The sequence below is a fragment of the Lycium barbarum genome, chromosome 1, assembly GCF_019175385.1.
Source record: "Lycium barbarum isolate Lr01 chromosome 1, ASM1917538v2, whole genome shotgun sequence".
In the NCBI taxonomy this organism is placed as follows: Eukaryota; Viridiplantae; Streptophyta; class Magnoliopsida; order Solanales; family Solanaceae; genus Lycium; species Lycium barbarum.
Window position 1 is genome coordinate 160,334,990 of NC_083337.1, and position 26,214 is coordinate 160,361,203.

At 35.6% G+C, this 26,214-nt stretch overlaps 1 protein-coding gene across 6 annotated transcripts; it reads left to right on the forward strand.

Annotated features, from left to right (window-relative positions):
• On the forward strand, window positions 1-25,227 carry LOC132601868 (uncharacterized). Of its 6 annotated transcripts, none has more exons than XM_060314931.1 (30): window positions 1-227; window positions 314-455; window positions 1,462-1,532; window positions 4,072-4,195; window positions 6,897-7,009; window positions 7,100-7,216; window positions 7,654-7,800; window positions 7,930-8,187; window positions 8,281-8,435; window positions 8,813-8,934; window positions 9,018-9,121; window positions 10,181-10,409; window positions 10,501-10,561; window positions 12,375-12,523; window positions 12,637-12,710; window positions 12,838-13,011; window positions 18,204-18,272; window positions 19,022-19,123; window positions 19,206-19,295; window positions 21,045-21,120; window positions 21,798-21,891; window positions 21,991-22,060; window positions 22,171-22,350; window positions 23,070-23,192; window positions 23,304-23,387; window positions 23,488-23,672; window positions 23,771-23,909; window positions 24,003-24,062; window positions 24,773-24,877; window positions 24,973-25,227. In XM_060314931.1, exons 1-30 carry the CDS (start codon window positions 126-128, stop codon window positions 25,084-25,086), a joined length of 3,633 nt encoding a protein of 1,210 aa, XP_060170914.1. In that variant the 5' UTR covers window positions 1-125; the 3' UTR covers window positions 25,087-25,227. The 6 variants fall into 6 exon arrangements, with proteins under 6 accessions (XP_060170914.1, XP_060170917.1, XP_060170910.1 ...); XM_060314934.1 differs by having other exon boundaries at window positions 7,930-8,178; window positions 18,195-18,272; XM_060314927.1 differs by having other exon boundaries at window positions 2-227; window positions 18,195-18,272.
• The last annotated feature ends 987 nt before the right edge of the window (window positions 25,228-26,214 follow it).

Here is a 26,214-nt window from a genome sequence, read left to right on the forward strand (position 1 = left end):
CGAAAAACAATAAAATATCATTACTACCAACACTTAACTAAACAAAACTACAACAACAACCGAAAAACCCAAACTATTCCTCTCTATCACTCTCTCACTCTTTCTCTACTGGTGCTCTCAAGAAAATGGTATCAACAAGACGAAGTGCTGGATCTCTATCATCAAATGTAAACAAGAAATCATCATCGCCGTCCGATGATAAACCTTCTTCTTCTAAACGTCAAAAGGTTCACACAAAAATCTCCACTTCATTCCTTTTTTTTTTTTTGTTCGATGAGTCAGTTGATTCTTTTTTTTCTTTTGATTATTTTAGGTAGATGATGATAATGTGGATTCATTGGAAAAATCGAAACCACCAACGGAGAATCCGAAAGAGTTGTCTTCCACTGAAGGCAAGACTGGCGGAAAAGTTGACGGTGCACCTGAAGTATCAGTTGTGAAACCTGTCACAGAAGGCAAGCGTTTTTTTTTTTTTTTTTTAAACTTTATTTACCCTTTTCCTTTTCTTGCAAGCTTACTGCTACTGGTGTAATTTGATCATATCCAAAAACATATAAGAGAGATATCTGACAGCTTCCTTAATCAAAGAACTGAAGTTTAAAAAACATGAATCATACGATCACACTTAACATGTGTGCCAATTGAAAACTCTGTTTATCAGCCTCTACATCAAACCCGTTTGTCCATGAGAATTATTTACCTTTTTTCGGATTTTTTTTGTTTTTTTTTTCACTTTATGGTGTTTGGCTATAAAAATTCCAAAAGAATTTGAAAAACAACCAAAACCTTGTTTTTCACTTTTTTCATTTTCTGTTTTGGACCATTACTTTTGTTTTTCTATTTTCAAATTTTACCTTAAAAGTTTTTATGTTGCTCAATTTTTACCCTAAAAGTTCATACAACTTTTTTCACTGGTCAGAGACAACTTATGTTGCTCAGTTGCTGTCCACTCCAACAACATACAACATCATGTGCTAAAAAAACTATAAAAAAAAAAGAAGCATTTGAGAATTTGGTAACAAAATCATTTAGAGATGCTATATTTTCTGTGTACACCAGTAACCTGTTGCAGCCTTTTGATGAAAAGAAACCATTAGTTTTGAGCACTCCATAATCTGATCTCGAGTATAGCTGTTATATTTCTCGCACTGATTATGTTTATTAATTGTGTTTGGGTGATTTTGTTAATTTTTAGAAATTAGGGGTATAAATCATATTTCATGTTTTTTTTTAATAAAAAGTACATTTGAACGACCAAATATTATTTTCAAAAATTATGGCCAAACACAACTCCAGCTTCAAAAATTCCAAAACAAAAATGGATTTTTTTTCCTATGGCCAAACGCCTACTTAATCATTCATGCAACTATAAAAGGGTCATACGTGACTCGTATGTTCTGACATAATAGATAGCGGATTCAAACTGACGTAGAAGACGTTTATTTCTTATGAACAACGCAGTTGAAACACAAGAGAAAGAGGCAAAACTGGTGGTTTTAGAAGAAAGTGAAGAAGAAACACGAGGAGCTATGGTGAGACACTTCATTTCTGCTCTTCCTTTTGGATTACCTGTAACTAATTAATGTCTTGCCCCTATCTAGTTTTGGACTTGCCTTTAATGCGTCGTTTGGTATGGTGTTAGTGTATATTCTACTCAGTATATTCTATCAAATGAAAATATTATAAGAAGTTGATTATAACAAAATATTAATTAGAATATTTGCATCTATAAGGCTAAAGAAAAAAATTTAAAAAATATAATTTTAAGGTCTCAAATAAAGATTTCGCTTTAGGCCTCCTAATTCGTCAAGACAGCCCCGTGTATTAACACTTGTATTAGTTATACATAAGTTGAAGAAATGTACCAAACCAGGGATTAGTAATACACAAAGCTAATGCATACTTATTTTCTCTAATACCTACCAAACTACCCCTTGGTCTGCACACTACATAAATATACTAAATAAATGATGTTACTCGGAGTGTGATGACGGTAGTGAAATAATTTTTTCGATAAATATTACTCCATTCGTCAAAAAATATTGTCATGTTTCTGATTACAAGGGTCAAACTGACTAATGTTCTGCTTGGATTCGCACATAAACTTTTTAATTTTTTTAAATAAAAATTACATATTTAGAAACTATATAAAAAGTAGTACAAGTCACGATAGTTAATAATTAAAAAAAATATTTAGAAGGTATTTGAAAAAATTATGACCACACAAAATGTTTTTTGACTGTCCAAATAGTAACTATGACAACTTTTTTGGTACAGAGAGAGTAATAATTAGTTATGATTATTCTGTTTTTTTTTATAAATGTGTATCCTAGTATGGATAATTTCACATAATTCAAGGGCTATTTTGACCATTTTCCTTTATATAAAACGCTCACGTGTTGAAAACTCGCATGGATAGCAAACAAAGGCAAATTTACTCCATTTCATAACAACGATTTGGCCCTAACTATTGTACTAACAAATAACATTCTAGATCATTTTGCAAAGTTTAAAGGCAATTTATAATTAATTTTAATTTCTTTCAAAAGTTCAAAACCAGCTAAAGTGCTAGATTATGAATGTTTAGGGGTGTCAATGATTATTTTTAAGAATCGATATGGATTGACTCTTAACTTTAATCGATTATTAGTTTTCTTCGAAATTGTATATTTCAATATGAATTTATACACCGAATAACTAAGATTAGTTTTAAATTCTATAAAAGATTCAAACCATATATTGAATACTATATAAGTTTAAAACAGTGCATTATAATTTTGACTTTGGGGTTTATGACTTTACGTGGAACAAGTTGTATCTTATTTGGACACTAATATTTACTTTGTATTCATTCTGTTAGAATTTTTACATGTCTAGTCATAAGACCGAGGTTCAGACATTTCTGCAAGAAGTTTAAGTGAAAATGATTAAACTGCCTCAACTTTAGGCAAAAAACAACGAAAAAAAATCATCAAATTTAGCCATATATGATTGAAATTCAGGATTGTTTTTTTAGCTTCAAGCAAAAATAACTTAAGTTCAGGCAAAAATCATTGGAGCCACATATGGCTGTAATTCGGGCTAAAAATGGATGAACTTCAGATCTGTACAATATATTTGAAGTGGTTTGAAATGGGGAGATTTGCAAACTTTTACGCAATGGCAAGTACTCCCTTCGTTCACTTTTAATTGTCCACTATACTATAAATAAATTTTTACTTTCACTTGTCCACTTTAGCATATCAAGAGAAAAGACAATTTTTTTTTCTTGTTTTAACTATTATTAATTACTCATTTTGAAATAACTTTTCGAGTTTATTAAGACTATATGTACCAATTACTATGAGTATTATAGTGAAATACATACTTCATTTAATAATTTTACCGTGCAAAGTCAATAGAAGATAAGTAAAAGTGTATGACTTAAGTGGTGGGCCCATAATCAATGACATATGAACCTTTTTCCCATTTATATGTATATAGCCACAATTAATTAGTACTCAAGATTATAGTAATAAAATACCTCAAAAAGTTAATACGATGTAAATTTTTAAAAATAACCTACCTAATCAAAACATTGACACTTTTATAGTATGCTTATTACTGTAATCGAATTCAAAAATAAAGCTTCATAAATTATATGCTATTTTTACCTGAAAAGGAAGCATTAGAGATTCTGTGAGTTGAAATGAAAATTTAAGTCATAAATTCTTGGTTTACATTATTCTCGCACATCCAACAGCGCCTACCGCTCTACCCCTTCAAAAAACAGTAAAATATCATTACTACCAACACTATAAAAGTAAACAAAACTACAAGTCTACAACAACAACTGAAAAACCTAAACTATTCATCTCTCTCATGCTTACTCTCTACTGGTGGTCTTAAAAAAATGAGAGTAACAAGATGAAGTGCTGGATTTCTACCGTCGAATGTAAACAAGAAATATGATTATAAACCTTCTTCTTCTTCTAAATGTCAAAAGGTTCGTAAAAAATTTCCACTTCGTTTGATATTTATTTTTTTGGTTCGGTAAGTCAGTTGATTCTTTTTTTCTTTTGATTGTTTTAGGTAGATAATGATAAAGTGGAGTCAACGGAAAAATCGACACCGTTAATGGAGAAACCAAAAGAGCTAATTGACGGAAAAGTTGACGGTGCACCTGAAGTATCAGTTGTGACACCTGTCACAGAAGGCAAGCGTTTTTATTACAATTTTATTTATTTATCTTTTTTATTTTCTTGTAAGTTCACTGTTTTTTTTCTACTGCTAGTGTACTTTGATAAGTTGATCATATCAAATGCGGGTTAAATTTCATATATGTTCTCGTAACTATTACATTTTTTTCATATCAAAGTCACTTAATTATGTTTTTCTAACACAAATATCACAAAACTTTGAGCCTACTAACACAAAAACAATAAAATATCATTATACTAAAACTAAACTAAACAACAAGAAGAAGGCAAGCGTTTTTATTACTACTTTATTTATTTATCTTTTTCATTTTCTTGAGAAGTTTATTGTTACTAGTGTAATTTGATCATATCCAAGAACAAATAAGAGAGATATCTAACAACTTCCTTAATCAAAGAACTGAATTTTAAACAAAGTTGAATGATAACGATCACACTTAACACGTGTGCCAATTGAAAACTCTGTTTATTTATCTTTTTAATTTTCTTGAGAAGTTCACTATTACTAGTGTAATTTGATCATATCCAAGAACATATTAGAGAGATATCTGACAACTTCCTTAATCAAAGAACTGAAGTTCAAACAAAATTGAATGATAACGATCACACTTAAAATGTGCGCCAATTGATAACTCTGTTTAGTTATTTTTTTCATTTTCTTGAGAAGTTTATTGTTACTAGTGTACTTTGATCATATTCAAGAAGATATATAAGAGAGATTAATAACTTTCTTAATTAAAGAACTGAAGTTCAAACCGAATTCAATGATAACGATCACTCTTAACATGTGTGCCAATTAAAAACTCTATTTATTTATCCTTTTCATTTCTTGAGAAGTTCATTGTTACTCGTGTAATTTGATCATATCCAAGAACAGATATAAGAGAGATATCTAACAACTTCCTTAATTAAAGAACTAAAGTTCAAACAAAATTCAATGATAATGGTCACACTTAACATGTGTGCCAATTTAAAACTCTGTTTATTTATCTTTTTCATTTTCTTGAGAAGTTCACTGTTACTAGTGTAATTAATCATATCTCGAAAGTTTAACCCATCTCATCTACTCTCTGCAAGATTGTAATTTTGCTAAATAATTTTTTTATCCAATCTATCTGTTGATTTTTTTTTTATTTGGTTTTAACTACAAATCCTATGTATTTTTCTACGAGGTAGCAGTTGGTTTCATTAGGGGTGGGCATAAATACCGAAAACCAAAAAACCGAACCGAACTGAATGAATTCGGTTTTTCGGCTTTCGGTGTTTCGGTTAGGTTCCGGTTTTTTTAAATAGCAAATTTGGTGTTCGGTTTCGGATTTTCGATTTAACCGAAGTTTTTTTTTTTTTTTTTTTGAAAAATTACTACATGAATACAATCTTTTTGGGGAAAAACACATAGTAGACAATAATATTATAATATTTACATACTCTTAGCAACTAAATGTTATTAAACATTACATGGCAGATTAAGTGTTTTATAGTAAATCAAATTGTTGTATATAAGGAAACCCTTCAGACGTGAATAACTCCAATACCTATTTGTTGTTCATAGTATAATTGCTTTTATACAATTTCATACTTCCTCCTTATTCTGCAAGATTTTTTTCCAGTGTTTTTTCTTACCTTTTCTGCTTCCTCCTTATTCTCAACTTCTTTCATTGTTCCATAAAAAATAAAATCTCAGTTTTCATTTAACACTACAGGATATTGAACACAAGTATAATAATAATTTGAGTGTTAATTTTTATTATATATAGTATAATAAAAATGTTATACATAGAATAATATTCATATAATTTATTTCACCTATTTTAATAAATTAGATATAACTCACATAATTTGATTGTACACTATATAAATTTTTATATACCTTGTATGATTTTATTATACGTTGTATAATACATTATATTTTGTATATAGAAGATATTATCTTGTATGTGTGGATGATCACTATGGTTAGATTCTAAACTCATCAAACCTTCAAACATTTAGTCTAGCGTAAACCTCTGTAACTCGAAGTAATCAAGAAGGAAAAATGGAAATAAATGGAGAGATGTGTAATTGCTAAAAAAAACTGAATTAGAAAAAACCGAAATCGAACCGAATCGAACTTCAAAAACCGAACCGAACTAATTCGGTGCGATGTTCGGTGTCCACTTTCAAAAAACCGAAATCAAAAAACCGAACCGAAAAATCGAACGCCCACCCCTAGGTTTCATCACCCTCCTAAATAAATATTCATCAAGTTTTATTACAGATTGAAAGTCCATCTTTAGCAAATTGCAATAAGTTGCTTTATGCTTGGGGTCTAGTAATGGATTCGTTAGGACGACTTGAAAGAAAAGAAGAGGGGCTGGGTTATTGTGACTTGTGAGTGAAATAATATTGTCCATTGGATTTAGCTACTGCCACGTGTCAAAAAATCAAGAGGGGTACTGGCGAAACACAACAGAAAGAGGCACAATTGTATTAATATTATTCTATAAAAAGCCAGACAGACACATAAGACACGCTCAACACAACTATCGCACCCGAATAATCTGACATACATAGCCAAAGAGGGAAACCTCGTCCTCTTTTTAGTGAAAAAGATAAATGAAGTTGTAAAAACGAAGAGGCAATTGGTGCCTACTGGTGTACTTAAATAATATCCAAATTGCGCATCTCATTCAGTTTTCTTTTCATTGTCTGTTATTTTAGGAGCGGCGCCTGTTATAGTAGATAAACCTGGGAGTTTGTCTCCTTCGAGGAAACATAATCAAGGTTCTGAAAAGAACAGGCCATGGTGCAGGCTTATATCAGAGTATCCACAGGTTTTCTACTAGTATTTATTTTTATTTACTATTTGCTGTTGAATTCTGTTTTATCGGGCTGATATCTAATAGAATGTGAATATACTGCAGACCCAAACAGTACAGGTTTCTGCGGAAATTTTCTTGGTTGGTTCGAACAAATACGGTTCATATAATATAAACAATCAAGCAACTAGTGAAATCCTGTGTTCGATAAGGCTTACACAGGTATTTCTCTAATTTGGAATACCTTGAGTTTCCTCACTATTTAATGTTGCTTTGTTCAACTGTTAAAGTCTGTGTGCAGTAATTCAAAGACTTCGGCGTCTAGTAGTGAAAATTTTAGTATGAAGATGCTTTTGGGAAAAAAAAGAAAGAAGATTCTTTTGTACACTACATTGTTTCCAATTCTGATGCATGGATCTTTTCTTGGTCAGAAATATCTGTACGATCTTCGAAAATTCTCTTTGGGTACTGCAATATTCCCTGGAACCTCTTCAGGCATTAGGAGTAAACTGTCTTTAGGCGCTTCCTGAGAGGTTCCCGTAGCAAGTTTTGAATATGAACATGTGAAGGAAATTAGTTGTCATTGTTTGATTACTTTCTCTGATGAACTTCATATTGTATATACAATATTATTACTCATTGTTTGTTGAAATGATCAGTACAAAAGAAACTGGGTGCCTGTGCTTGAGACCAAGGGAAGCAAAGGACCTGTGCAAGTTAATGGAAACACCATTAGGAGGGATTCTAGTTGCTTTCTCCATTCAGGCGATCAGATTGTCTTTGGTCAAGAGGGAATTTATGCTTATGTATCCTTTACATGAAGTTGTAGCAACTATTGTGATTTCATTTATATCTGCTCAACCCTTATTGTTTTTGTGATTCTTTTACTATTTCTCATCTTTATGATTGCATATCCTTGACGGTGTTCTATATAGATATTTCAGCTACTGTCATATGAGTCTACATCTAAGTCGGCTTCAGATGTTAGGACCAGTGACAGAAAATTGTTGGATACCGGAAGACGGCCAGGAAATGAGCTGCCTCCTTCCCCTGTTATTCATGAAGACGAGCTTGACGGCCTCAAATTAGATTCAGCAGCAAATGTTGGCAGTAGCAATGCTGCTGATGTTGGATTGATTAGCGAGATCCTCCCTCTTGATGTAAACCTGGACTCTGGACTAAAGGCAGGCAACGTAAAGTCACTGGCTGAATTATTTCTTTTGGCCTTCTTGATATGAGCTCACAGACTGATCCATGGCATAACGAAAGAAAGTACTTATTGACAGATGTTGGAGGAAAGACGGTGGACTAGCAAATCAATGCCTGCTTCAACATCAGGGATGCCTTCAAGATCTGCTGTATTTAAGGAAGCAATTCATGCTGCAATCATTGATGGACAAGATGTAGAAGTTTCATTTAATGACTTCCCTTATTACTTAAGGTATGCCCCATGACCACATAGCATAATCCAATTACTATGGTATATCTGGAGTTCTACTTAGTTTCCTTTAATTTTTTTAGTCAGTTTTTGCTTGTGAGATTTTTGATCTTTTGGGCATTTCCTGCTTGTTACTTGATGTTTCTTATATATATCACTTGAGAATGTGAAAGGCCTTTAATCCTTGTCCAACGGAGTACTTCTATGTTTGTATCAAAGTCAATCTTGGTTCTTGTTTCTATATGATATTTACGTAATTCTCAAAAAAGCAAAGAGACTGGTTTTAAGGTACTTATTTTTTCTATACTTCGAAAAGCTGGAAGGTAGTGGTATAAAAATTGGAAGGAGCCAATTATTATGTCTATATCTGTGATTTGCAGTGAGAACACAAAAAATGTGCTGATTGCCGCTTCATATATACACCTAAAGCATAGAGAGCAAGTTAAATATACCTCTGAGCTTCCTGCTCTCAACTCAAGAATTTTGCTTTCTGGTCCTGCAGGTTTGCTGCTTATTTTGTCTTGATATTATTTCATTTCTCTTACTGGAGTGCTTGGTAGATATTAATCTAAGGGTACTGACCAGTCATGCTTTTAGGATCTGAAATATATCAGGAGAAGCTGGTGAAGGCACTTGCTCATTATTATGGAGCTAAATTGCTTATCTTTGATAGCCATGATTTTTGGGGTGTAAGATCCAATTACTCATTATGTTTTGAGGAACATTGCAAGTTACACCTTAATTACTTTTTCTTTTCTGCTGTTCTTGATGTCCCTTGAAATACCACTAGTAGCCACCTAGCATTTAAGTAGGGGTGGCAAAATTAGCCCAATCTATTTGACCCGCCTAATCCGCCCAGGTTTTAATGGGTTTGGGCTAGAGTGTGTTCGAAGATAGGTTGATTTGGGCTATAGCCCAAGTTGACCCATCACAAATCATCAGCCCAAGCTGATCCATCAACTGCCCTCTGTTCAGGAGTGCAAAAGCTACAAAATACGATTAACTCTTTCTTTTAATTTTTTGTATTTTTATTTTAATTTCTTTAATTATTTATTATATTAGTTTTTTTTAATTTAAATTTTTGTAATAATTTTTATATTTTAAATTTTTTTAATAATTTTTTGTATTAAATTTTAATTTTAACAAAAAAATTAATTGAATTTTTTTATATTTTTAGTTTCTCAAAATGTTTGAAACGTGGGTTAAGTTGAGCTGATTGGGTTATGACCCATCATCGGGGAGGGTTGGGTATTGGTTGGTTCAACCGATCTTGACCTGCCCAAATTCAACCCAAACGACCCATTTGCCACCCCTGGATTTAAGACCTTGGTGCGCACTTCTGTAAAAGTGCTCTTTGGTTGTTACTAAAGGGGGTAATTTGCGGGGTCTTTTGAGCTTTAAAGGGGCTATAGGCATATTGATGGATGTAGGGGGGTAGCATGCACCTTGTGAAAGCTTCTTTTCTTGTTTTGGGTGGTTTGGTTGGGGGGGAAGGACTGGGGCATGATTTTGGATGTCATCTTATTTCTAGGAGTTGGGGTTCTTTTCATTCTTTTTTTTTTTTTTTGTTTCTAATTAAATTTATCATCATAAGCCAAATTTCTTTTCAATTAAATCTAGAAATCATTGGACTATTAAAATCCTTCATGTCAGTTCTTGGACTTTCTTATTCTCTTGGTCATGTGCTGCTCTTGCATTTTTACTGATGTGGTCACATACAATCATGGATATATTTCCATATCATTCAGAGGCTACCTGTGAAGGAAGCTGGGCCAATGAAAGAGGGATATAGTGCACATAAAATCTCAAGCAGGTTGAACCAAATTCCTGGAGAAGCTGACTGGACCAAAGGCACTGAGCCATCATCTAGCCAAACAGCTAATACTGACTCTTTTGCTGATCCTTTGTGTTTGGAGGCACAACCAAAGTCAAGGAATGATAGTATATCCTCTGTAGCGGGGACAGTCTTTAGGACAGGTATTGACTGTCCTTTGGTTAGTCCAGTATTTTTCAATATTAAGGAATTAATTTTTCTTCCCAGATAATTTTGCTAATAACTGATGTTTAGGTGATAGAGTCATGTTTCTTGGCTCTGCTTCTGGTGCTGCACTATACTCGACTCCCATCAGGTAAAATTCTAAAGTCATTTTTCTAGAAACCTCAATACCAACTCTTTTGTACTCAAAATGATCTTTATCTTCTTATATTTGAACAAATTTCTGATGTTATTTTGTGATGGTCTGTTTGTCAACTTTTCCCTTGCAGATTTGGTCTTTCCCGTTTCTCATAAATGAAAATAATCATTCTTGATGCGTATCTCTTAATGTCATCAATGAAACTACTTTATCCAAAAGAAGAAAAAGAATTATTCTTTATGCATATGCAAGTAACTATATGATTTTACGATAAATGTGTTCCTCTACCTTTTGGTACACTTCTTGTATACTGGCATTTATGCCCTTTGTTAATGAAATTTATTACCTTGTAAAAAAAAAAAAAAAGAGGAAAAAAGAAAAAGAAATGGAGTATTTTCGTATCATCCCCTCTCGGGGGGGGGGGGGGGGGAGATGTAAAAGTTGGCTTGTATTACATAATTAGTGTGAGATATTTAGAGAGATGAGGAGAAGATTAAGGGAATACGTGAATACTGTCACTCTGTGTAATATATATAGGCTATATCTGCGTGATGTGGGACACTACTACATCAAGTAATGCTATTCACTCAACTATCTAAGACTCCTCAAATTGGTTTATACATGTCGTATGTACCAAGCTTGTTTTTATGTATTTAGTTTGGACCGGCAAAGAACTTGGCGGATATTGATAACTGTAGGATCAGAACAACAGCATGAGCAAAGCCCTAGAGCACGCAGCCTTGTCGGACTCTCAATGTGCTCTCACATGCCCCTATGAACTTAAACTTTTCTGGCGAGTCAGAGTGCGAACTCATATGTGTTGCATGGATTTGGTTAGAGAGGTTGGGGGCTCTTTTTTGTGGCCGTCTCTTGGTCCTGTAGGTGTTAGCTCATGAAGGTCCTTTGCAGTTCCAATGGTTAATTTCATTTTGCTATGTAACATAGAGAAAAAAAATTCTCCTGAGTTCTGTTGAATATCAAACAAACACCTGCAACTGGGTTTCTTGGCTGGACAGCAAAGAACCTCAGTGATGAGTTTTGATGTTGTTGGAATTTTCTCCATTTAAAAAGAAGTTGTTGGTCTTCTCGACAAGCCAGATGAGAAATCATTTTTGTTCATGCAGTTATTTATGGTTCTATGATTCTTTCTAGCATTTAGAAAGAGGTTACCTTATGCTACCTTAAAGCTTACTATGGGTGAATGAGGGTCTTAAATTTTTCTTGAAATAGGAATTCTGTGCGCCAGGTGAGATCACGTGTATTTCCTAATTCGAGATGACATGACATGCCAAAAGATGGGGAGGAGAGGAGTTGAAGAGAATTACCCTTGGTCTATCCTTGTAGATTCTGGGAAACCAGAGAGTGACATATGACCACTGAAATCCAAGTGAAAATGGATGGTGAAGCCTTTTATTGGAACAGTGTCTTAGGCTCTTTGTGGACCTAATAGTTTTCTCTCATTTTACTGTCTTTGTTTCATGTTTGTTTGAATCATATATTTACTTCATAGTTACCTCCTAGACTTCTGTTGTGTAGTATTTGTTGTTTTTCTCATGTATTCTGAGTTCTGACATAGGAGATAATATTATTTGTTGCTTCCTTCTTTATTTGTTTAATTTATAAAGTTAGGACATAATCTTTACTTTTCTGCATTTTCTAGATAGGAGTTTTTTTTTTTTAATATTTTTTTTAAGAATTATTCTTTATCTCCTGTACTACGTGTTGTCCTGCAACTGCCAATTAATAAGTTTTAGTACAATCTGAGGCTGTCAATTTTAACCTTATCCGTCTTGTTCCAATGTTCCAGGGGACCAACATTTGGGATTAGCGGGAAGGTTGTATTGTCTTTTGAAGATAATCCATTGGCAAAAGTTGGTGTAAGATTTGATAAACGTATCCCTTATGGCGTTAACTTAGGTGGTCTTTGTGATGATGCTCATGGATTCTTCTGCAATGGTATTTTGGAAATGCCATTTAACTATTTTCCTTTAGTTTATTAAGTTAACAACATTCCTAAGTACTGCAGTCTTAGTTTATTTTTAATGCCTTTTATCATCTCTTCCTCTCAGTCAGTGAACTGCTGCCCCTAGAAGCCACTGGTGTGGATGATCTGGACAAGTTACTCGCTAACACATTGTTTGAGGTGTGATTTCTTCTCTGAATATGAATAAGTTCGATTGAAAACTAATAGTGCTATGTGGAATTTCTGTTCCTTTCTTTTTCTATTTGGGGGTAAACTTTACTCTTTACATTTGATTCTGCCTTTTCAGGTTGTATTCAATGAAAGCAGAAATTCCCCATTCATTTTGTTCATGAAAGATGCTGAGAAATCTATGGCAGGAAATTCAGAATTATATTCAGCATTTAAAAGTCGGCTGGAGAAGCTTCCTGATAATGTAGTTATTATTGGTTCTCATGCTCATACAGATAATCATAAGGAGAAGGTACTTTTGCATTTGAGATGATAATGCCCTAGAATAGATGCATGTAATTATATCTTTTCCTGTTATAATGTGTATACAGTGTACCTTATAAAAAAAATGTGAATACAGTGTATTAAGAGGCCTGTTATGGAAATTTCTTGGCTGTAGTACTTATCAAGGAAAAAAAAAAATCTTGGCTGTAGTAGTTATCGCTGCCAAAACTTTGTGACACCAAGGCTTGATCAGGAGAATGAGAGGTGATTCTTATTACAGCAAATAGTTTAGAGACCATCTTCGAAGCACAAAAGAGACATTAGTCTAGCTATATATATATCAATGCGCACATGCACATGCAGCTATACACACTCTCTCTCTCTCTCTCTCTCTTTCATATACATATATACACACAGTACAATATACACACACACTCTCTCTCTCTCTCACACACACACACACACACACACACTCTTTCATACACACACACACACAACAACAACATACCCAGTTTAATCCCACAAGTGGGGTCTGGGGAGGGTAGAGTATACGCAGACCTTACCCCTAACTTGGTAGGTAGAGAGGCTGATTCTGATAGACCCTCGGCTCAAGTAAAGCAGAAATACGGGAATATGGAAACATAAGCAGCAACAACGTCAGGATAATAAGAAAATGAAAGTAGAAGTGACACCAAGCGGTAATAGAAAACTACGAATAAGAAATACGAGAAATTAAAATAAAAATGGCGAAAATAATACTGATCCTACTGGAAAGGAAAATAAGACTCATCCTACTGCTAGCCTTCTATCCTAATCCTCGATCTCCACACCCTTCTATCTAAGCTCATGTCCTCGGTAAGCTGAAGACTTGCCATGTCCTGCCGAATCACCTCACTGTAATACTGCTTTGGCCTACCTCTACTTCTCTTTCAGCCCTCCATTGACAGCCTCTCACATCTCCTCATCGGGGCGTCTGTGTTTCTCCGCTGGAAATGTCCGAAAAATCTCAGTCTTGCCTCCCGCATCTTGTCTGCCACGGAGGCTACTCCCACCTTGTCCCGAATATCTTCATTTATGACCATATCCCTCCTAGTAAGCCCACACATGCATGTATATGTATGTGTGTGTGTATACCTTTAAATGTTTTTTGCATTACACGCTTTTTGTCATTAAAGCACATTCTTCGGTTGTGCTTTGCGCTTGGAACCCAATCATGTTTGCTAATACTACTTGAAAGATTGGAGATAATCATGACTTTATTTTACCTAATAATTTCCTCGTGGTTTCGAAAAGAAGAAAGGTTATGGATACCATGACCGATCACCATCGATAAAGAAGAATCTTTGTAAATCACTTCGTGTCACTGGGGCCTTCAAGCATCCGAGATACGCCGGGATTGAAAATGAATAGCGTTCCTATCGAAAATGACGACTCCTTTAGAAAAATAAACTTATTCAAGTTCTTTTTCACAAAGAAGTCCCACTCCGACCGCCCTCTTTTTCGCCTACCTCTACCTCTCCTTCAGCCCTACATCGACAACCTCTCACATCTCCTTACCGGGGCGTCTTGTGTCTCGCTGGACATGTCCGAAAAATCTCAGTTTCGCCTCCCGCATCTTGTCTGCCACGGAGGCTACTCCCATCTTGTCTCGAATATCTTCATTTATGACCATATCTCTCCTAATAAGCCCACACATGCATGTATATGTATGTGTGTGTGTATACCTTTAAATTATTTTTTGCATTACACACTTTTTGTCATTAAACATGTTTGCTAATACTACTTGAAAGATTAGAGATAATCATGACTTTATTTTACCTAATAATTTCCTCGTGGTTTCGAAAAGAAGAAAGGTTATGGATACCATAACCGATCACCATCGACAAAGAAGAATCTTTCACTTCGTGTCACTGGAGCCTTCAAACATCCGAAATATGCCGGGATTGAAAATGACATAGGGTTCCTATCGAAAATGGCAACTCCTTTAGAAAAATAAACTTATTCAAGTTCTTTTTCACAAAGAAGTCCCACTGCGACCGCCCTCTTTTTCACCTACCTCTACCTCTCCTTCAGCCCTCCATCGACAACCTCTCACATCTCCTCACCGGGGCGTCTGTGTCTCCGCTAGACATGTCCGAAAAATCTCAGTCTCGCCTCCCGCATCTTGTTTGCCACGGAAGCTACTCCCACCTTATCCCGAATATCTTCATTTATGACCATATCCCTCCTAGTAAGCCCACACATGTATATAAATACGTATATGTATGTGTGTATTTATACCTTTAAATTCTTTTTTGCATTACACGCTTTTTGTCATTAAAGCACATTCTTCAGTTGTGCTTCGCGCTTGGAACCCAATCATGTTTGCTAATACTACTTGAAAGATTAGAGATATTCATGATTTCATTTTACCTAATAATTTCCTCGTGGTTTTGAAAAGAAGAAAGGTTATGGATACCATGACCGATCACCATCGATAAAGCAGAATCTTTCTAAATCACGTCGTGTCACTGGGGCCTTCAAGCATCCGAAATATGCTGGGATTGAAAATGGCCTTTTTCACCTACCTCTACCTCTCCTTCAGCCCTCCATCGACAACCTCTCACATCTCCTCACCGGGGCGTCTGTGTCTCCGCTAGACATGTCCGAAAAATCTCAGTCTCGCCTCCCGCATCTTGTTTGCCACGGAAGCTACTCCCACCTTATCCCGAATATCTTCATTTATGACCATATCCCTCCTAGTAAGCCCACACATGTATATAAATACGTATATGTATGTGTGTATTTATACCTTTAAATTCTTTTTTGCATTACACGCTTTTTGTCATTAAAGCACATTCTTCAGTTGTGCTTCGCGCTTGGAACCCAATCATGTTTGCTAATACTACTTGAAAGATTAGAGATATTCATGATTTCATTTTACCTAATAATTTCCTCGTGGTTTTGAAAAGAAGAAAGGTTATGGATACCATGACCGATCACCATCGATAAAGCAGAATCTTTCTAAATCACGTCGTGTCACTGGGGCCTTCAAGCATCCGAAATATGCTGGGATTGAAAATGGCACAGCGTTCCTATAGAAAATGACGACTCCTTCAGAAAAAAAAACTTACTCAAGTTCTTTTTTGCAAAGAAGTCCTGCTCCGACCGCCCTCTTGATTTTGGCTCAATATGTTAGACCATTAATCTAGTTCATTCCCGGACAACACAGTTATCCAAAAACAAAAAACAACTAATCTAGTTCATTAGTTTCTCAGTGTTTCAAAAAGCTGCTCCCAGTAGATATTTTGGAGATTGGATGATTTAGGAAGAGTTGGATGGATTAAGTTTGTCATTTGCCTTAATATGTAAAATAAGTACCTCCTCTTGATATTTGCTCTCGTTGGCTATCTTAAAGCGAGCTTAAGCCTTGAAGCTTGATGAAGTCGAGGGTAAGATAAAGATCTGTGCTTCCGTTTTACAACATAGGAGAGAGGGGCCTCATTCCTAAAAAGCCTTTCCGATTGCCTCCGCCCCTGGTGTGCTTCGAATAGCTTAGTTGGTGTTTAGCGTAGGCACCAAGATGCTAAGGCATCCATCTCTTCCCCTAGGGTTTTATCTTTAAGATCACAATACTAGACCATAAATATAGTCGGCAAAGTCATGCATTAATTGTTAAGAAAACGTTATAACTGAACTTTCAGTGATGAGGAATAAGAAATTAGAAATCTAGTATAAAATTTGCCACGGAAAACTTAAAATTACATCTTTCCATATAAATCAGAAATTTGAAATGAACTTTGAATTTGATTGGCGTCAATGTTGCTTCATATATAGGCTTAATCATAGTTTCCATTTTTATCCAAATAATTATGGTTTATGTCTAACGTCTATTGATACCTTTCTATTTTTATTTCGTCATTAGCGTTATTCTTCACTAAAGCCTAGTCTGTAATTGCATCATGCACTTAATACAACAGTAATATGGTTTTTTCTTGCGCCTTTCGCTTTTGACTACTCTGAGTTTGTCCAAACTGACCCCATAGCAAACCATATTTTGTAATTTTTCTCAATCTTCCACTGTGGGGTTAATATGTTTGGAGAGTTTTCTGACTGTTCTTATATTTCTATGTCCGAAACTGGAGTTAAGGCTCCTGAACACCATCCTCCTTCCTTTTCTCAATGCTGCAGTAATGAATTTTCATCATCTCCCTTCGTCGGAGTTGAACCTCCATAGCCATTTTGCAAAAAGACTATTATTGTGTAGTTTCACGTCTCCTACTCCCAATTCTCCATTGCTGACTGGTTTAATCACATTTTCCTATTTTACTTGGTGATACTTAAAGTCTTCCTTTACCACCCCAATGGAAGTCTTGCTCAATGTTGGCTGGTTTGTATCGATCCTGGGTCCTTTATAAGCATAGGTAGTGGCTGATAATCCTGCTCAAAATATTGTGTATCAGTGCTGTCCTGCCTGCTGAAAATACTGCCTCTTCTATCAATCATGTCCCACACCAAGATTGAAATACTTACCATTCTCAAAAAAGAAAAAAGAAGAAAAATCCCACTACAAGATCGGCTTATGACTTGTTTCAAGAGGTACCCTAGGTAAGTCGTCAAAGAAAGAGCCAATCTTGTACCCAAGAGATTTTTTTTTTTTAAAATAACCATGGTGTCCGGGCCGGCTTGCACACACCTAGACTAATTCCTCAGGATACATGCCACCTCCCTGCAGCAACAGGTACCAGGTAACTCTGTCCACCAAGGCTAGAACAAATGGGAAGAAATCGCGTGGTGTTTTGTCTCTATTGGGAATTGAACCTGAGATCTGATGGTGCTCAATTCACTTCATTGACCACTAGGCCACACCCTTGGGTGCTCTTGTAACCAAGAGTATTAATTAGCAATTGTAGTCATTACCTCTCCTGTTGTTTACTAAGTTGATGTGCAAACCTATGCTGCTTGAAAATGTAGCAGAATCATCCTCAATTTAGTTTAAGAAGTCTTTCCTCTAATACCAAACTGTAACAAGTTTTTTTTCCCCAATAAGGAGCAAGAATACCAAACTGTAATTATAAGTGGTGTTATAAAGTGATCCAAATCATATATCTCTTTCTCTACTCCTCCTGAGAGATAGAAAGAGACGGATTGGGGGAGAGTAAGAGTGTTCATTAACTCTTTGCTAAAGTATTAAGTCATCCTTTCAATTGCTTGACAATAATTCCATTTTAGTCTTTGCAGTTACATCCTGGAGGATCTCTGTTCACCAAATTCTGCAGCAATCAAACTGCTTGGCTTGATCTGGCGTTGGTATGAACTCAATTTTTTAATCAGTTCTTTTAATAATTTTCAATTAATTGTGAAAATATCTTGTAAATGAGGATGTTGAATTATCATTCTCAAAAAAAATGAGGATGTCGAATTATCATTCTCAAAAAATGAGGATGTCGAATTATAAACAATGGGAAAAGAACCCTTCGTTACGTTTAGGCCTGTCTTCGTTTTCTTCTTCTTTTCTATTTTTTGGTCCTTTTGGGCATTGGGAAGGGGGAAATTAATTTGAGAAGCACACAATGTCTTCTATATTAAGCTAAGGCCTTTGGATATGAATAACTACCTTGTTCGATTTGAAAACTAGGCTTATTTTTGAAAAACAATCTAAAAGGATTCTCAGAAACCATCAACATGATCTTGTTTTCCAAAAACAGCTTTGATAAATATTGCAAACATTATTTTATTAAACCAAACCACAAAATTATCCTAATGCTACCTAAGATCCTTTTGCTTCTGGTCGTGAATTAAGCCTTTATGCGTCCTCATCTTTTTTGAAATAAGTTTGCTAATTCTTCGTTGTCTTTCAGTTCCTTTCCTCTTCATTTTTGGTGCTTTTTTCGCTTCACCAATTTTAGTATTGTTTACTCGGATCCTGCACTGTTCCCTTTCCCCCTGCTGAATTTTCCCTTGGGCTGTATTACACTTGAATAAACACTGCCATGTCGTAACTTGATTGTCTTTTTTAACTTTCGGTGGCTTATAGTACTGAATTTTGATGACTTCAGGATAGTCTTGGGAAGACGCATGACAAGGGGAAGGAGGCTTCAAAGACAGCTAAATATCTGACAAAACTTTTCCCAAATAAAGTGGCTATTTACGTGCCACAGGTCTGTTGTTTAAATTTTATAGAATTTTTGTAAGATCTTATTCTTGCTTCATCAAATTACTGAGTGGCTTTGAGTATTGCAGGCTGAAGCACTTTTATCTAATTGGAAGCAACAATTGGATCAACATGCTGATACCCTCAAAATGAAAGGAAATTTAAATAGCTTACAAACAGTAAGGCTTTCTGACCTTTAAAGTTATGAGTGACCAATCTTTTACCTCTTCATCTGATGATGTTCTTGTCGCTCATCCTTGGTCGTAGTTTTAACCCCACATTTGTGATGCCCCTCAGATGTTTATTGACTTCTCTTGCATTATGAAGTGTACAATTGAGATAGAAGATTTGAAATGAACACTTCTTTTGATTCAACTGCCAAATCTTAACATACCTAGGTGTCGGTTAAGAGATCTTAGGAGCTATAAACTTAGATTAATGTCAGATTTTTTAAAAGTTTTATTTCAAAAATATCGAGTGACATGAATAATCAATGATGATGTTCCATATAGCTGCCTGCCAAGTTACTTTGGATTTAGGTGTAATTGTTATAAATTTTGTATGAACCATAATCACAAACGGCCAGGAAAAAAAAGAGGAAATGAAAAAGGGTAGATATCTGAATTATTTGCTTTTAGGGTAATTGTTATTAGATACCTTCCTATTTCACACTGGTTTTACATCACTCTTCTATTTCAGTTCCTATGTTGCTTCCATATGTCAGAAACTAGAGGGTAGATATCTGAATTATTTGCTTTTAGGCACCACAATCTCGTCTAACCTTCACATTTATTCTGCATATCGAGGTTAAATTGCAATGGGCAATTCAGTCTTACTTTCGCTTATCCTAAAAGCCTGTTCTCAAGAGCAAACTTTTTTTTTTTTCCTTTTCTTAGAATGGTAACATTTTCATATATCAACAGCACCAAGGGTAATGCTGAAGAAACCGCTGTACATATTCCAAAAACTAAAGAAACAAAAAACCAACTACTAAACATGCCCTGTCATCTTACAATAATAATATACTGTCTGGTATGGAATCATCATTTATAACTCTCTTTGCACCAAAAATGTGAAAGGAGTATGCAGTTCACTTTTATCTTCTGAATGGAACTGCTTTTCCTCAAAACACCTAGCATTCCCCTCCTTCCAGGCTCCCACCAGATGCAAGATGGAATCAAATTCTGCCATTCTTCTGCCTGACACTGCATCCCACATTATTCCAACACCTCAACAGATCTGCTGTTGATTGTGGCAGTCCAACCATGCTAAGAAACAAATGCCAGAGCTGCACAGTTATTTTGCAATGCAAAAATTAGTGACTATTGCTCTATGTTGCTTTATGATACAAGTAGCACCTAGAACTCAGTTGATATTCCCTTGTAATTCTCATTAGTTCTCCTGGGTTAAGAAAGATTGCCTTGCCACCAGCCAGGCAAAACAAACAACTTTAAATGGAGCCTTGACTTTCCAAATATGTTTCCAAGGCGAGTTGGACCCTACCTGACTGTCCCATGTATAAACAGTAAGCTGACCTTACTGTCAAAATCTTCTTACTGTAGCCTTTCCATGTTATTAATCTTCACTGTTTGAGCAACTCTCTGTCAATTTCTCAGTCGTTAGCCTCATGAAACTAACTCAATACATCTGCTATTTAGTCCTGTTTTCCCCAAAAATGTTGTCAATCAATGAATTTCCAACATTCTAAGACTAGGGTTGGTGCTCCCGGATATTCTTTTTATTTGTTATTGTGTGAACAATTGGTTTTGATTTGCTTGTCCGTATTTGACTCTTTTCCCTTGTTTTCCTTGTTTTCTTTTGAGCCGAGGGTCTTTCGGAAATTGAGTGCTTGATTCTGAAGTCAATAGGTTAATCATATGACGTCTGTCTTTAACTACTTATTCTATATGATGGTTGCTCTTATATAGGTTCTGAGTCGGATTGGATTAAAATGTAATGGACTCGAGACATTGTCCATCAAAGACCGAAATTTCTCTGTTGAAAGTAAGCTGCTTCTTTCAGTGTTTTCCTTTTCTCCTTTGTTTTCCTTTTTCTTCCCGTAGTTGTGGGGATGGGGGTAGAGGGTGCGTTGGCTACTGTGGATTCTCACTATTATATCGTCACTATGTCGTTTAGATCCTTCAAAATCCTACCACATCTGTGTCGATCCGATACAATTTGGGCGTGGGAGTAGGATAGATTTGGTCAACCTAACTTGAGTGCTTTGACTATACCAATGGCTAAGAACTGTAGGTTGACCGGATATTTGCTTTGATTTTGGGATTTTAGGATTTTATTTATGTGTGTGTGTGTATTCACATAAAGACATAAAGTATTAGAATACTTTGCTATTATAGGAGATAACTTGTGAAAAAGTATACTTTGCTTATAGGAGATAAGTTTTAACCAAGAATTTAATCACTTATATTAATTGTCAAAAAAATGTACTTCTGTATTTGTCGCAATATATATTTATTGGTTGTATCTTTATACTCGTACCCATACTCCTATCCATATCCCCGAATCCTAAGATTTAGGTGTTGAATCCGACTTCTAGATCAATTTCAGCAACAAAAATATCATTTCTATCCTTCATCCCAAAAAAGAAACAGATAATTAGGTCATCCAGATATTTTTTTGTAAAAAGAGCTGAATTTATCATTGTTTTTGGGTGCTTAAAGGCGCAGAGAAGGTTGTTGGATGGGCGGTGAGCCATCACTTGATGCAGAACACTCAAGCAGATCTTGACATGAGGCCTGTTTTATCTCCTGTGAGGTAATAGATAGAAGCAGTTGATATTCTCCTATCCATGGTTTGTTTGACTGTAATAATTGTTGAGGTTAATTATTGCGGGAATCTTTTCCGATTTAACAGCATTCAGTATGGTTTGGAACTATTACAAGCTATGCAAAATGACACCAAGAGCTTGAAGAAGTCACTTAAGGTGATTACGATATCCCTTATCTGATGCTTTGCTAAATTTGTCATTCATAAGAAGCTCCTTAGTTTGATATGGCAGATATTGACTCACGAACAAATTTGTGTCCAACCCAGGATGCCACGACAGAAAATGAATTTGAGAAGAGTCTTCTGGCTGATATTATCCCCCCCGGTGATATTGGGGTGACATTTGATGATATTGGTGCACTTGAAAATGTCAAGGATACACTAAAAGAGTTGGTCATGCTTCCCTTACAAAGACCTGAACTTTTCTGCAAGAGTCAACTAACCAAGGTTTACAGCTACATTTTATCCATATTTTGGTTGTCTAATTGTATTAGCTTGATAAAAGCTGGAAGTACTTGACCTTTTGTTCAAGGATCTACCTCTTAGGCAAGAGATTGCTATGTTTTTATCCATTTGTTTTCCCACTAAAATGTTTAAAATAAAGCCAGACTATGACCTTGTAGTATTGTTGTGATATCCGTATTTTGTAGGAAAACAGAGTATTATCAAACTATCATATTACTTTCACGTTGGTTCTTTAAGGATTGGATTAAGTTTGACCAAATTATTTTCACAGTTTACTTGAAGATAAAGACAGTCACTTTATATTTCTTGCTCTTTGCTTTGCTTCTTGAGTTCCTTGGTACTTGAAGTTTATTTTAGAATTGCTTGTTTACTCAGTCCAGTCACCCTTTGCGTGGTCATATCAATATGGTACATGTCAAATGTTATCGTTGATTCAATGAGATCCCCAAAGAAGGAGGTTGAAATTCTCCAACTACAAAAAACATTATGGCTGGATGTCAAAATTTCCTTGTAATATGTCTCTCCTTTTCTGCGTTTAATTTTCTTCTCAATGTCATGTGGGCGGTTTGATAGGAAGTTTGTACTTGATGAGAAAAGTTACCTCAACTGTTGTCTCTCCTTTTTTGGACTTGAATTTTCAAGCATCATCTAGAGACTTGTGGTTAATTAAGAAAATTATCGCTCTTGAATGTCATGCGCAGCCCTGTAAGGGAATACTTTTGTTTGGTCCTCCTGGAACTGGGAAAACCATGCTGGCAAAGGCTGTTGCCACTGAAGCGGGTGCAAATTTTATCAATATCTCAATGTCAAGTATCACTTCAAAGGTTTGTTCCCTTGGTGCTTATTTGTTCTCTATTGAGTTATTGGATGATATTGTTGATCGTAGCTTCTTCGCATTATAACAGCCTTAATCTTCTTATTTTACCATGCTGCAGTGGGTTGGTGAGGCTGAGAAATACGTAAAAGCTGTCTTCTCGCTGGCTAGTAAAATTGCTCCCAGTGTTGTTTTTATTGATGAAGTATGCTTCCTTAAACATTAGCATATTGTTTCCTGCTTTAATTTTTCTATCCTTCTGCTGATCTCTCTTGTCTCCTGTTTCTTTATGCGGCCTTCCCAAGGTTGATAGTATGCTGGGAAGAAGGGAAAATCCAGGAGAGCATGAGGCGATGCGCAAACTGAAAAATGAATTCATGGTGAATTGGGATGGGTTGCTCACAAAGGATACTGAACGGGTTTTGGTACTCGCAGCAACAAACAGGCCATATGACCTTGATGAGGCTGTTATAAGGCGACTGCCGCGCAGGTAAAACAGGAACGACTAATTTGCAGATATTATTGAAGTTTTTTTTTCTTTTTTTTTTTAATACTTGCTTAATGCCCTTTATATGTTTATCTGTACAGGTTGATGGTCAGTTTACCAGATGCTCCGAACAGAGCAAAAATTCTCAAAGTGATACTCGCAAAAGAAGACTTGGGTCAGGATGTTGATCTGGATTCTGTTGCAAGTATGACAGATGGATATTCCGGAAGTGACCTGAAGGTGACTTTGCTATTCATGTTTGCTTGGATAAATGACTAGTTTTGTGAAGTTTGAAGCCGCTGTATTTTCTAATTTAACTCCTTTATTATGTAGAATCTCTGTGTAGCAGCTGCATATCGACCCATCAGAGATATCCTAGAAAAGGAAAAAAAGGTACAATTTTTCTATTGTTTGATGTTTGTTCATTGATTGCTTAACTGAGGCAGAAAACAACATTTTCCAATAGATGTTCTCGGTGGTTCTTTTATGTATGTCACTCCACTTTCTATAGATAATTTTTCATGGGCTTTAGAGGATCGTTTTGAAGCATCTTAACTCAACAATCAGAGATTCTGATGTGGTTCTGCCAACAAGTAAGGGTCTGGGGTTGATGTGTACATTGCGTTTAAAGTTTAAATCGTTGGTGCCTTTGGTCCTGGATTTGGTGGAATCTTGCTTTCTTCTCAAAATTGTGGAGTTTAAATCTTACAACCTGGGTTTGAGAAAGAAAAAAACAGTCTAGTGCTCTAAGCATCCCACGTTCACCGGGGTCCGGGAAAGGGCGCACCCCAATGTGGCATGATGTAGGGAGCCTACACTGATGCAAGCATCAGTGGCTGATTTCATGGCTCGTAAAAAACTTGAGTTTGAGGGCCAGCTCATCCCTTTCTCTTTTCTCCCTCCCCTGACGTAACAAAAAATTATCTAATGACCTAGAAGGAAGAGAGTATAGATTCCTCACTGGCTAATTTGGCTATTCTGTTCATCTGATTTGAGTTGTGTGTATATATGTGTGTGTGTCTCCTAGTACTGGGTATGTTGTTGTTGTTGTTTCCTTAGTAGATTCGCTAAAACAGTTATCTAATGCTAAGAGTTGAATATAGGAACATGCTGCAGCTAGTGCAGATGGTAGACCACCTCCAGCACCATACAGCAGTGCAGACTTACGACCACTGAATATGGAGGACTTTAGATGTTCTCATCAGCAGGTGAGTTCAAATTTTTTGGCTGTCTTTTCAAACTTTCTAATTATTTAACTGCATAAGCATGCTGACGATTGGTGTCCATTTGGCTGTTCTTATAGGTTTGCGCAAGTGTTTCATCTGAATCCGGAAATATGACTGAGCTTCTTCAGTGGAATGATTTGTATGGAGAAGGGGGCTCTAGAAAGAAGCAGTCCTTAAGTTACATCATGTAAAGGCCGTCTATATGTGTAAATGGTTGTCTTTCCTCCGACTTTGCTCGTTTGTAAAATGAGTATATAGGTCTCTTATAGACTGAGTTTTGACATGTTACAATGGGGAGTAAGCTTATAAAAAATAGACAGTTTATCTGCCTTCGTTTTGCTTTCGCCCTTGCTCACTAACTGCAGAGGGTGTTCAGTTCCTGTCTTTAAATTTAGTTTAGATGTCTACCTTCCCAAAAATATTAACTAGATGTCTAGGTTTTTTAGATGCCGTTGCAATTGTTGCCATTATTCATTATGGTTATCGGATCAAATAATATCCAAGCATCTGATTTGAACTTGTTTTAGTTGCTCTAGGTTTGCTTGGTGATGCTCCTACCGGAAACATTTGAACCGTGAACTCCATATTGTTGCAAGTCAATGATGTGTTGGAGTTGCATTCAGAGTATTGCATTTACTGTTAAAAAAAAATTCTTCTATAAATGCCTTATACTTGTTGCTTTGGGAAAAATAAAACTTAATTTCTTAAACGTTAAAAAGGAAAAGAAAATCTGTTACTTTTCCACGGAGCGTTATTGGCTATTACGGGAATTTCAGCAGTTTAAAAAATCAGTAAGCTTCGTCAACGATGGTTGGATGATGCTGATCAAATGATTGAGAAACTAAGCCACCATATTCTGCCCTAGATAATTAAGCATACTATGACTGTTTGCTGTCAATTTTTCTTGTTATTAGAAGCATTGGCGGAACTAGCATTTTCATTAAGGGGGGTCAAAAATATAAATAAGTAAATACATGTAGAAGCTAAGGGGTTTAACATCTACTATATAAACATAAAAATAATTTTAACTTTGTATATACAATGTTCGCCAAAGGGAGTTTGGATGAACTCCTCAACCCTACCTAGCTCTGCCCTTGACGAGAAGTCTGAGCAATTGTATCCTGAAGACATATCATGCGCTTCATCTAATTGAAGTTCATAATATTAGCGTATGTAAGATGCATATACACAATATAGTCATATAGACATGTCTGAAAGGGAAGTTAAAGCAAGGAAGTACGACCAGTAGCACTTAACCAAGAGTACAAGTATCTCGTTAGATAGTTAGATCACAAGTTCGTGAACTAACTCTGGTATTT

Excerpts from the sequence above, each read along its gene's own strand:
- LOC132601868 (XM_060314927.1), top strand. The coding sequence starts at position 126 with ATGGTATCAACAAGACGAAGTGCTGGATCTCTATCATCAAATGTAAAC. Across the intron at positions 8,436-8,812 it reads GACTTCCCTTATTACTTAAG|TGAGAACACAAAAAATGTGC; the intron begins GTATGCCCCATG and ends TGTGATTTGCAG. Across the intron at positions 24,063-24,772 it reads TCCTAGAAAAGGAAAAAAAG|GAACATGCTGCAGCTAGTGC; the intron begins GTACAATTTTTC and ends AGTTGAATATAG.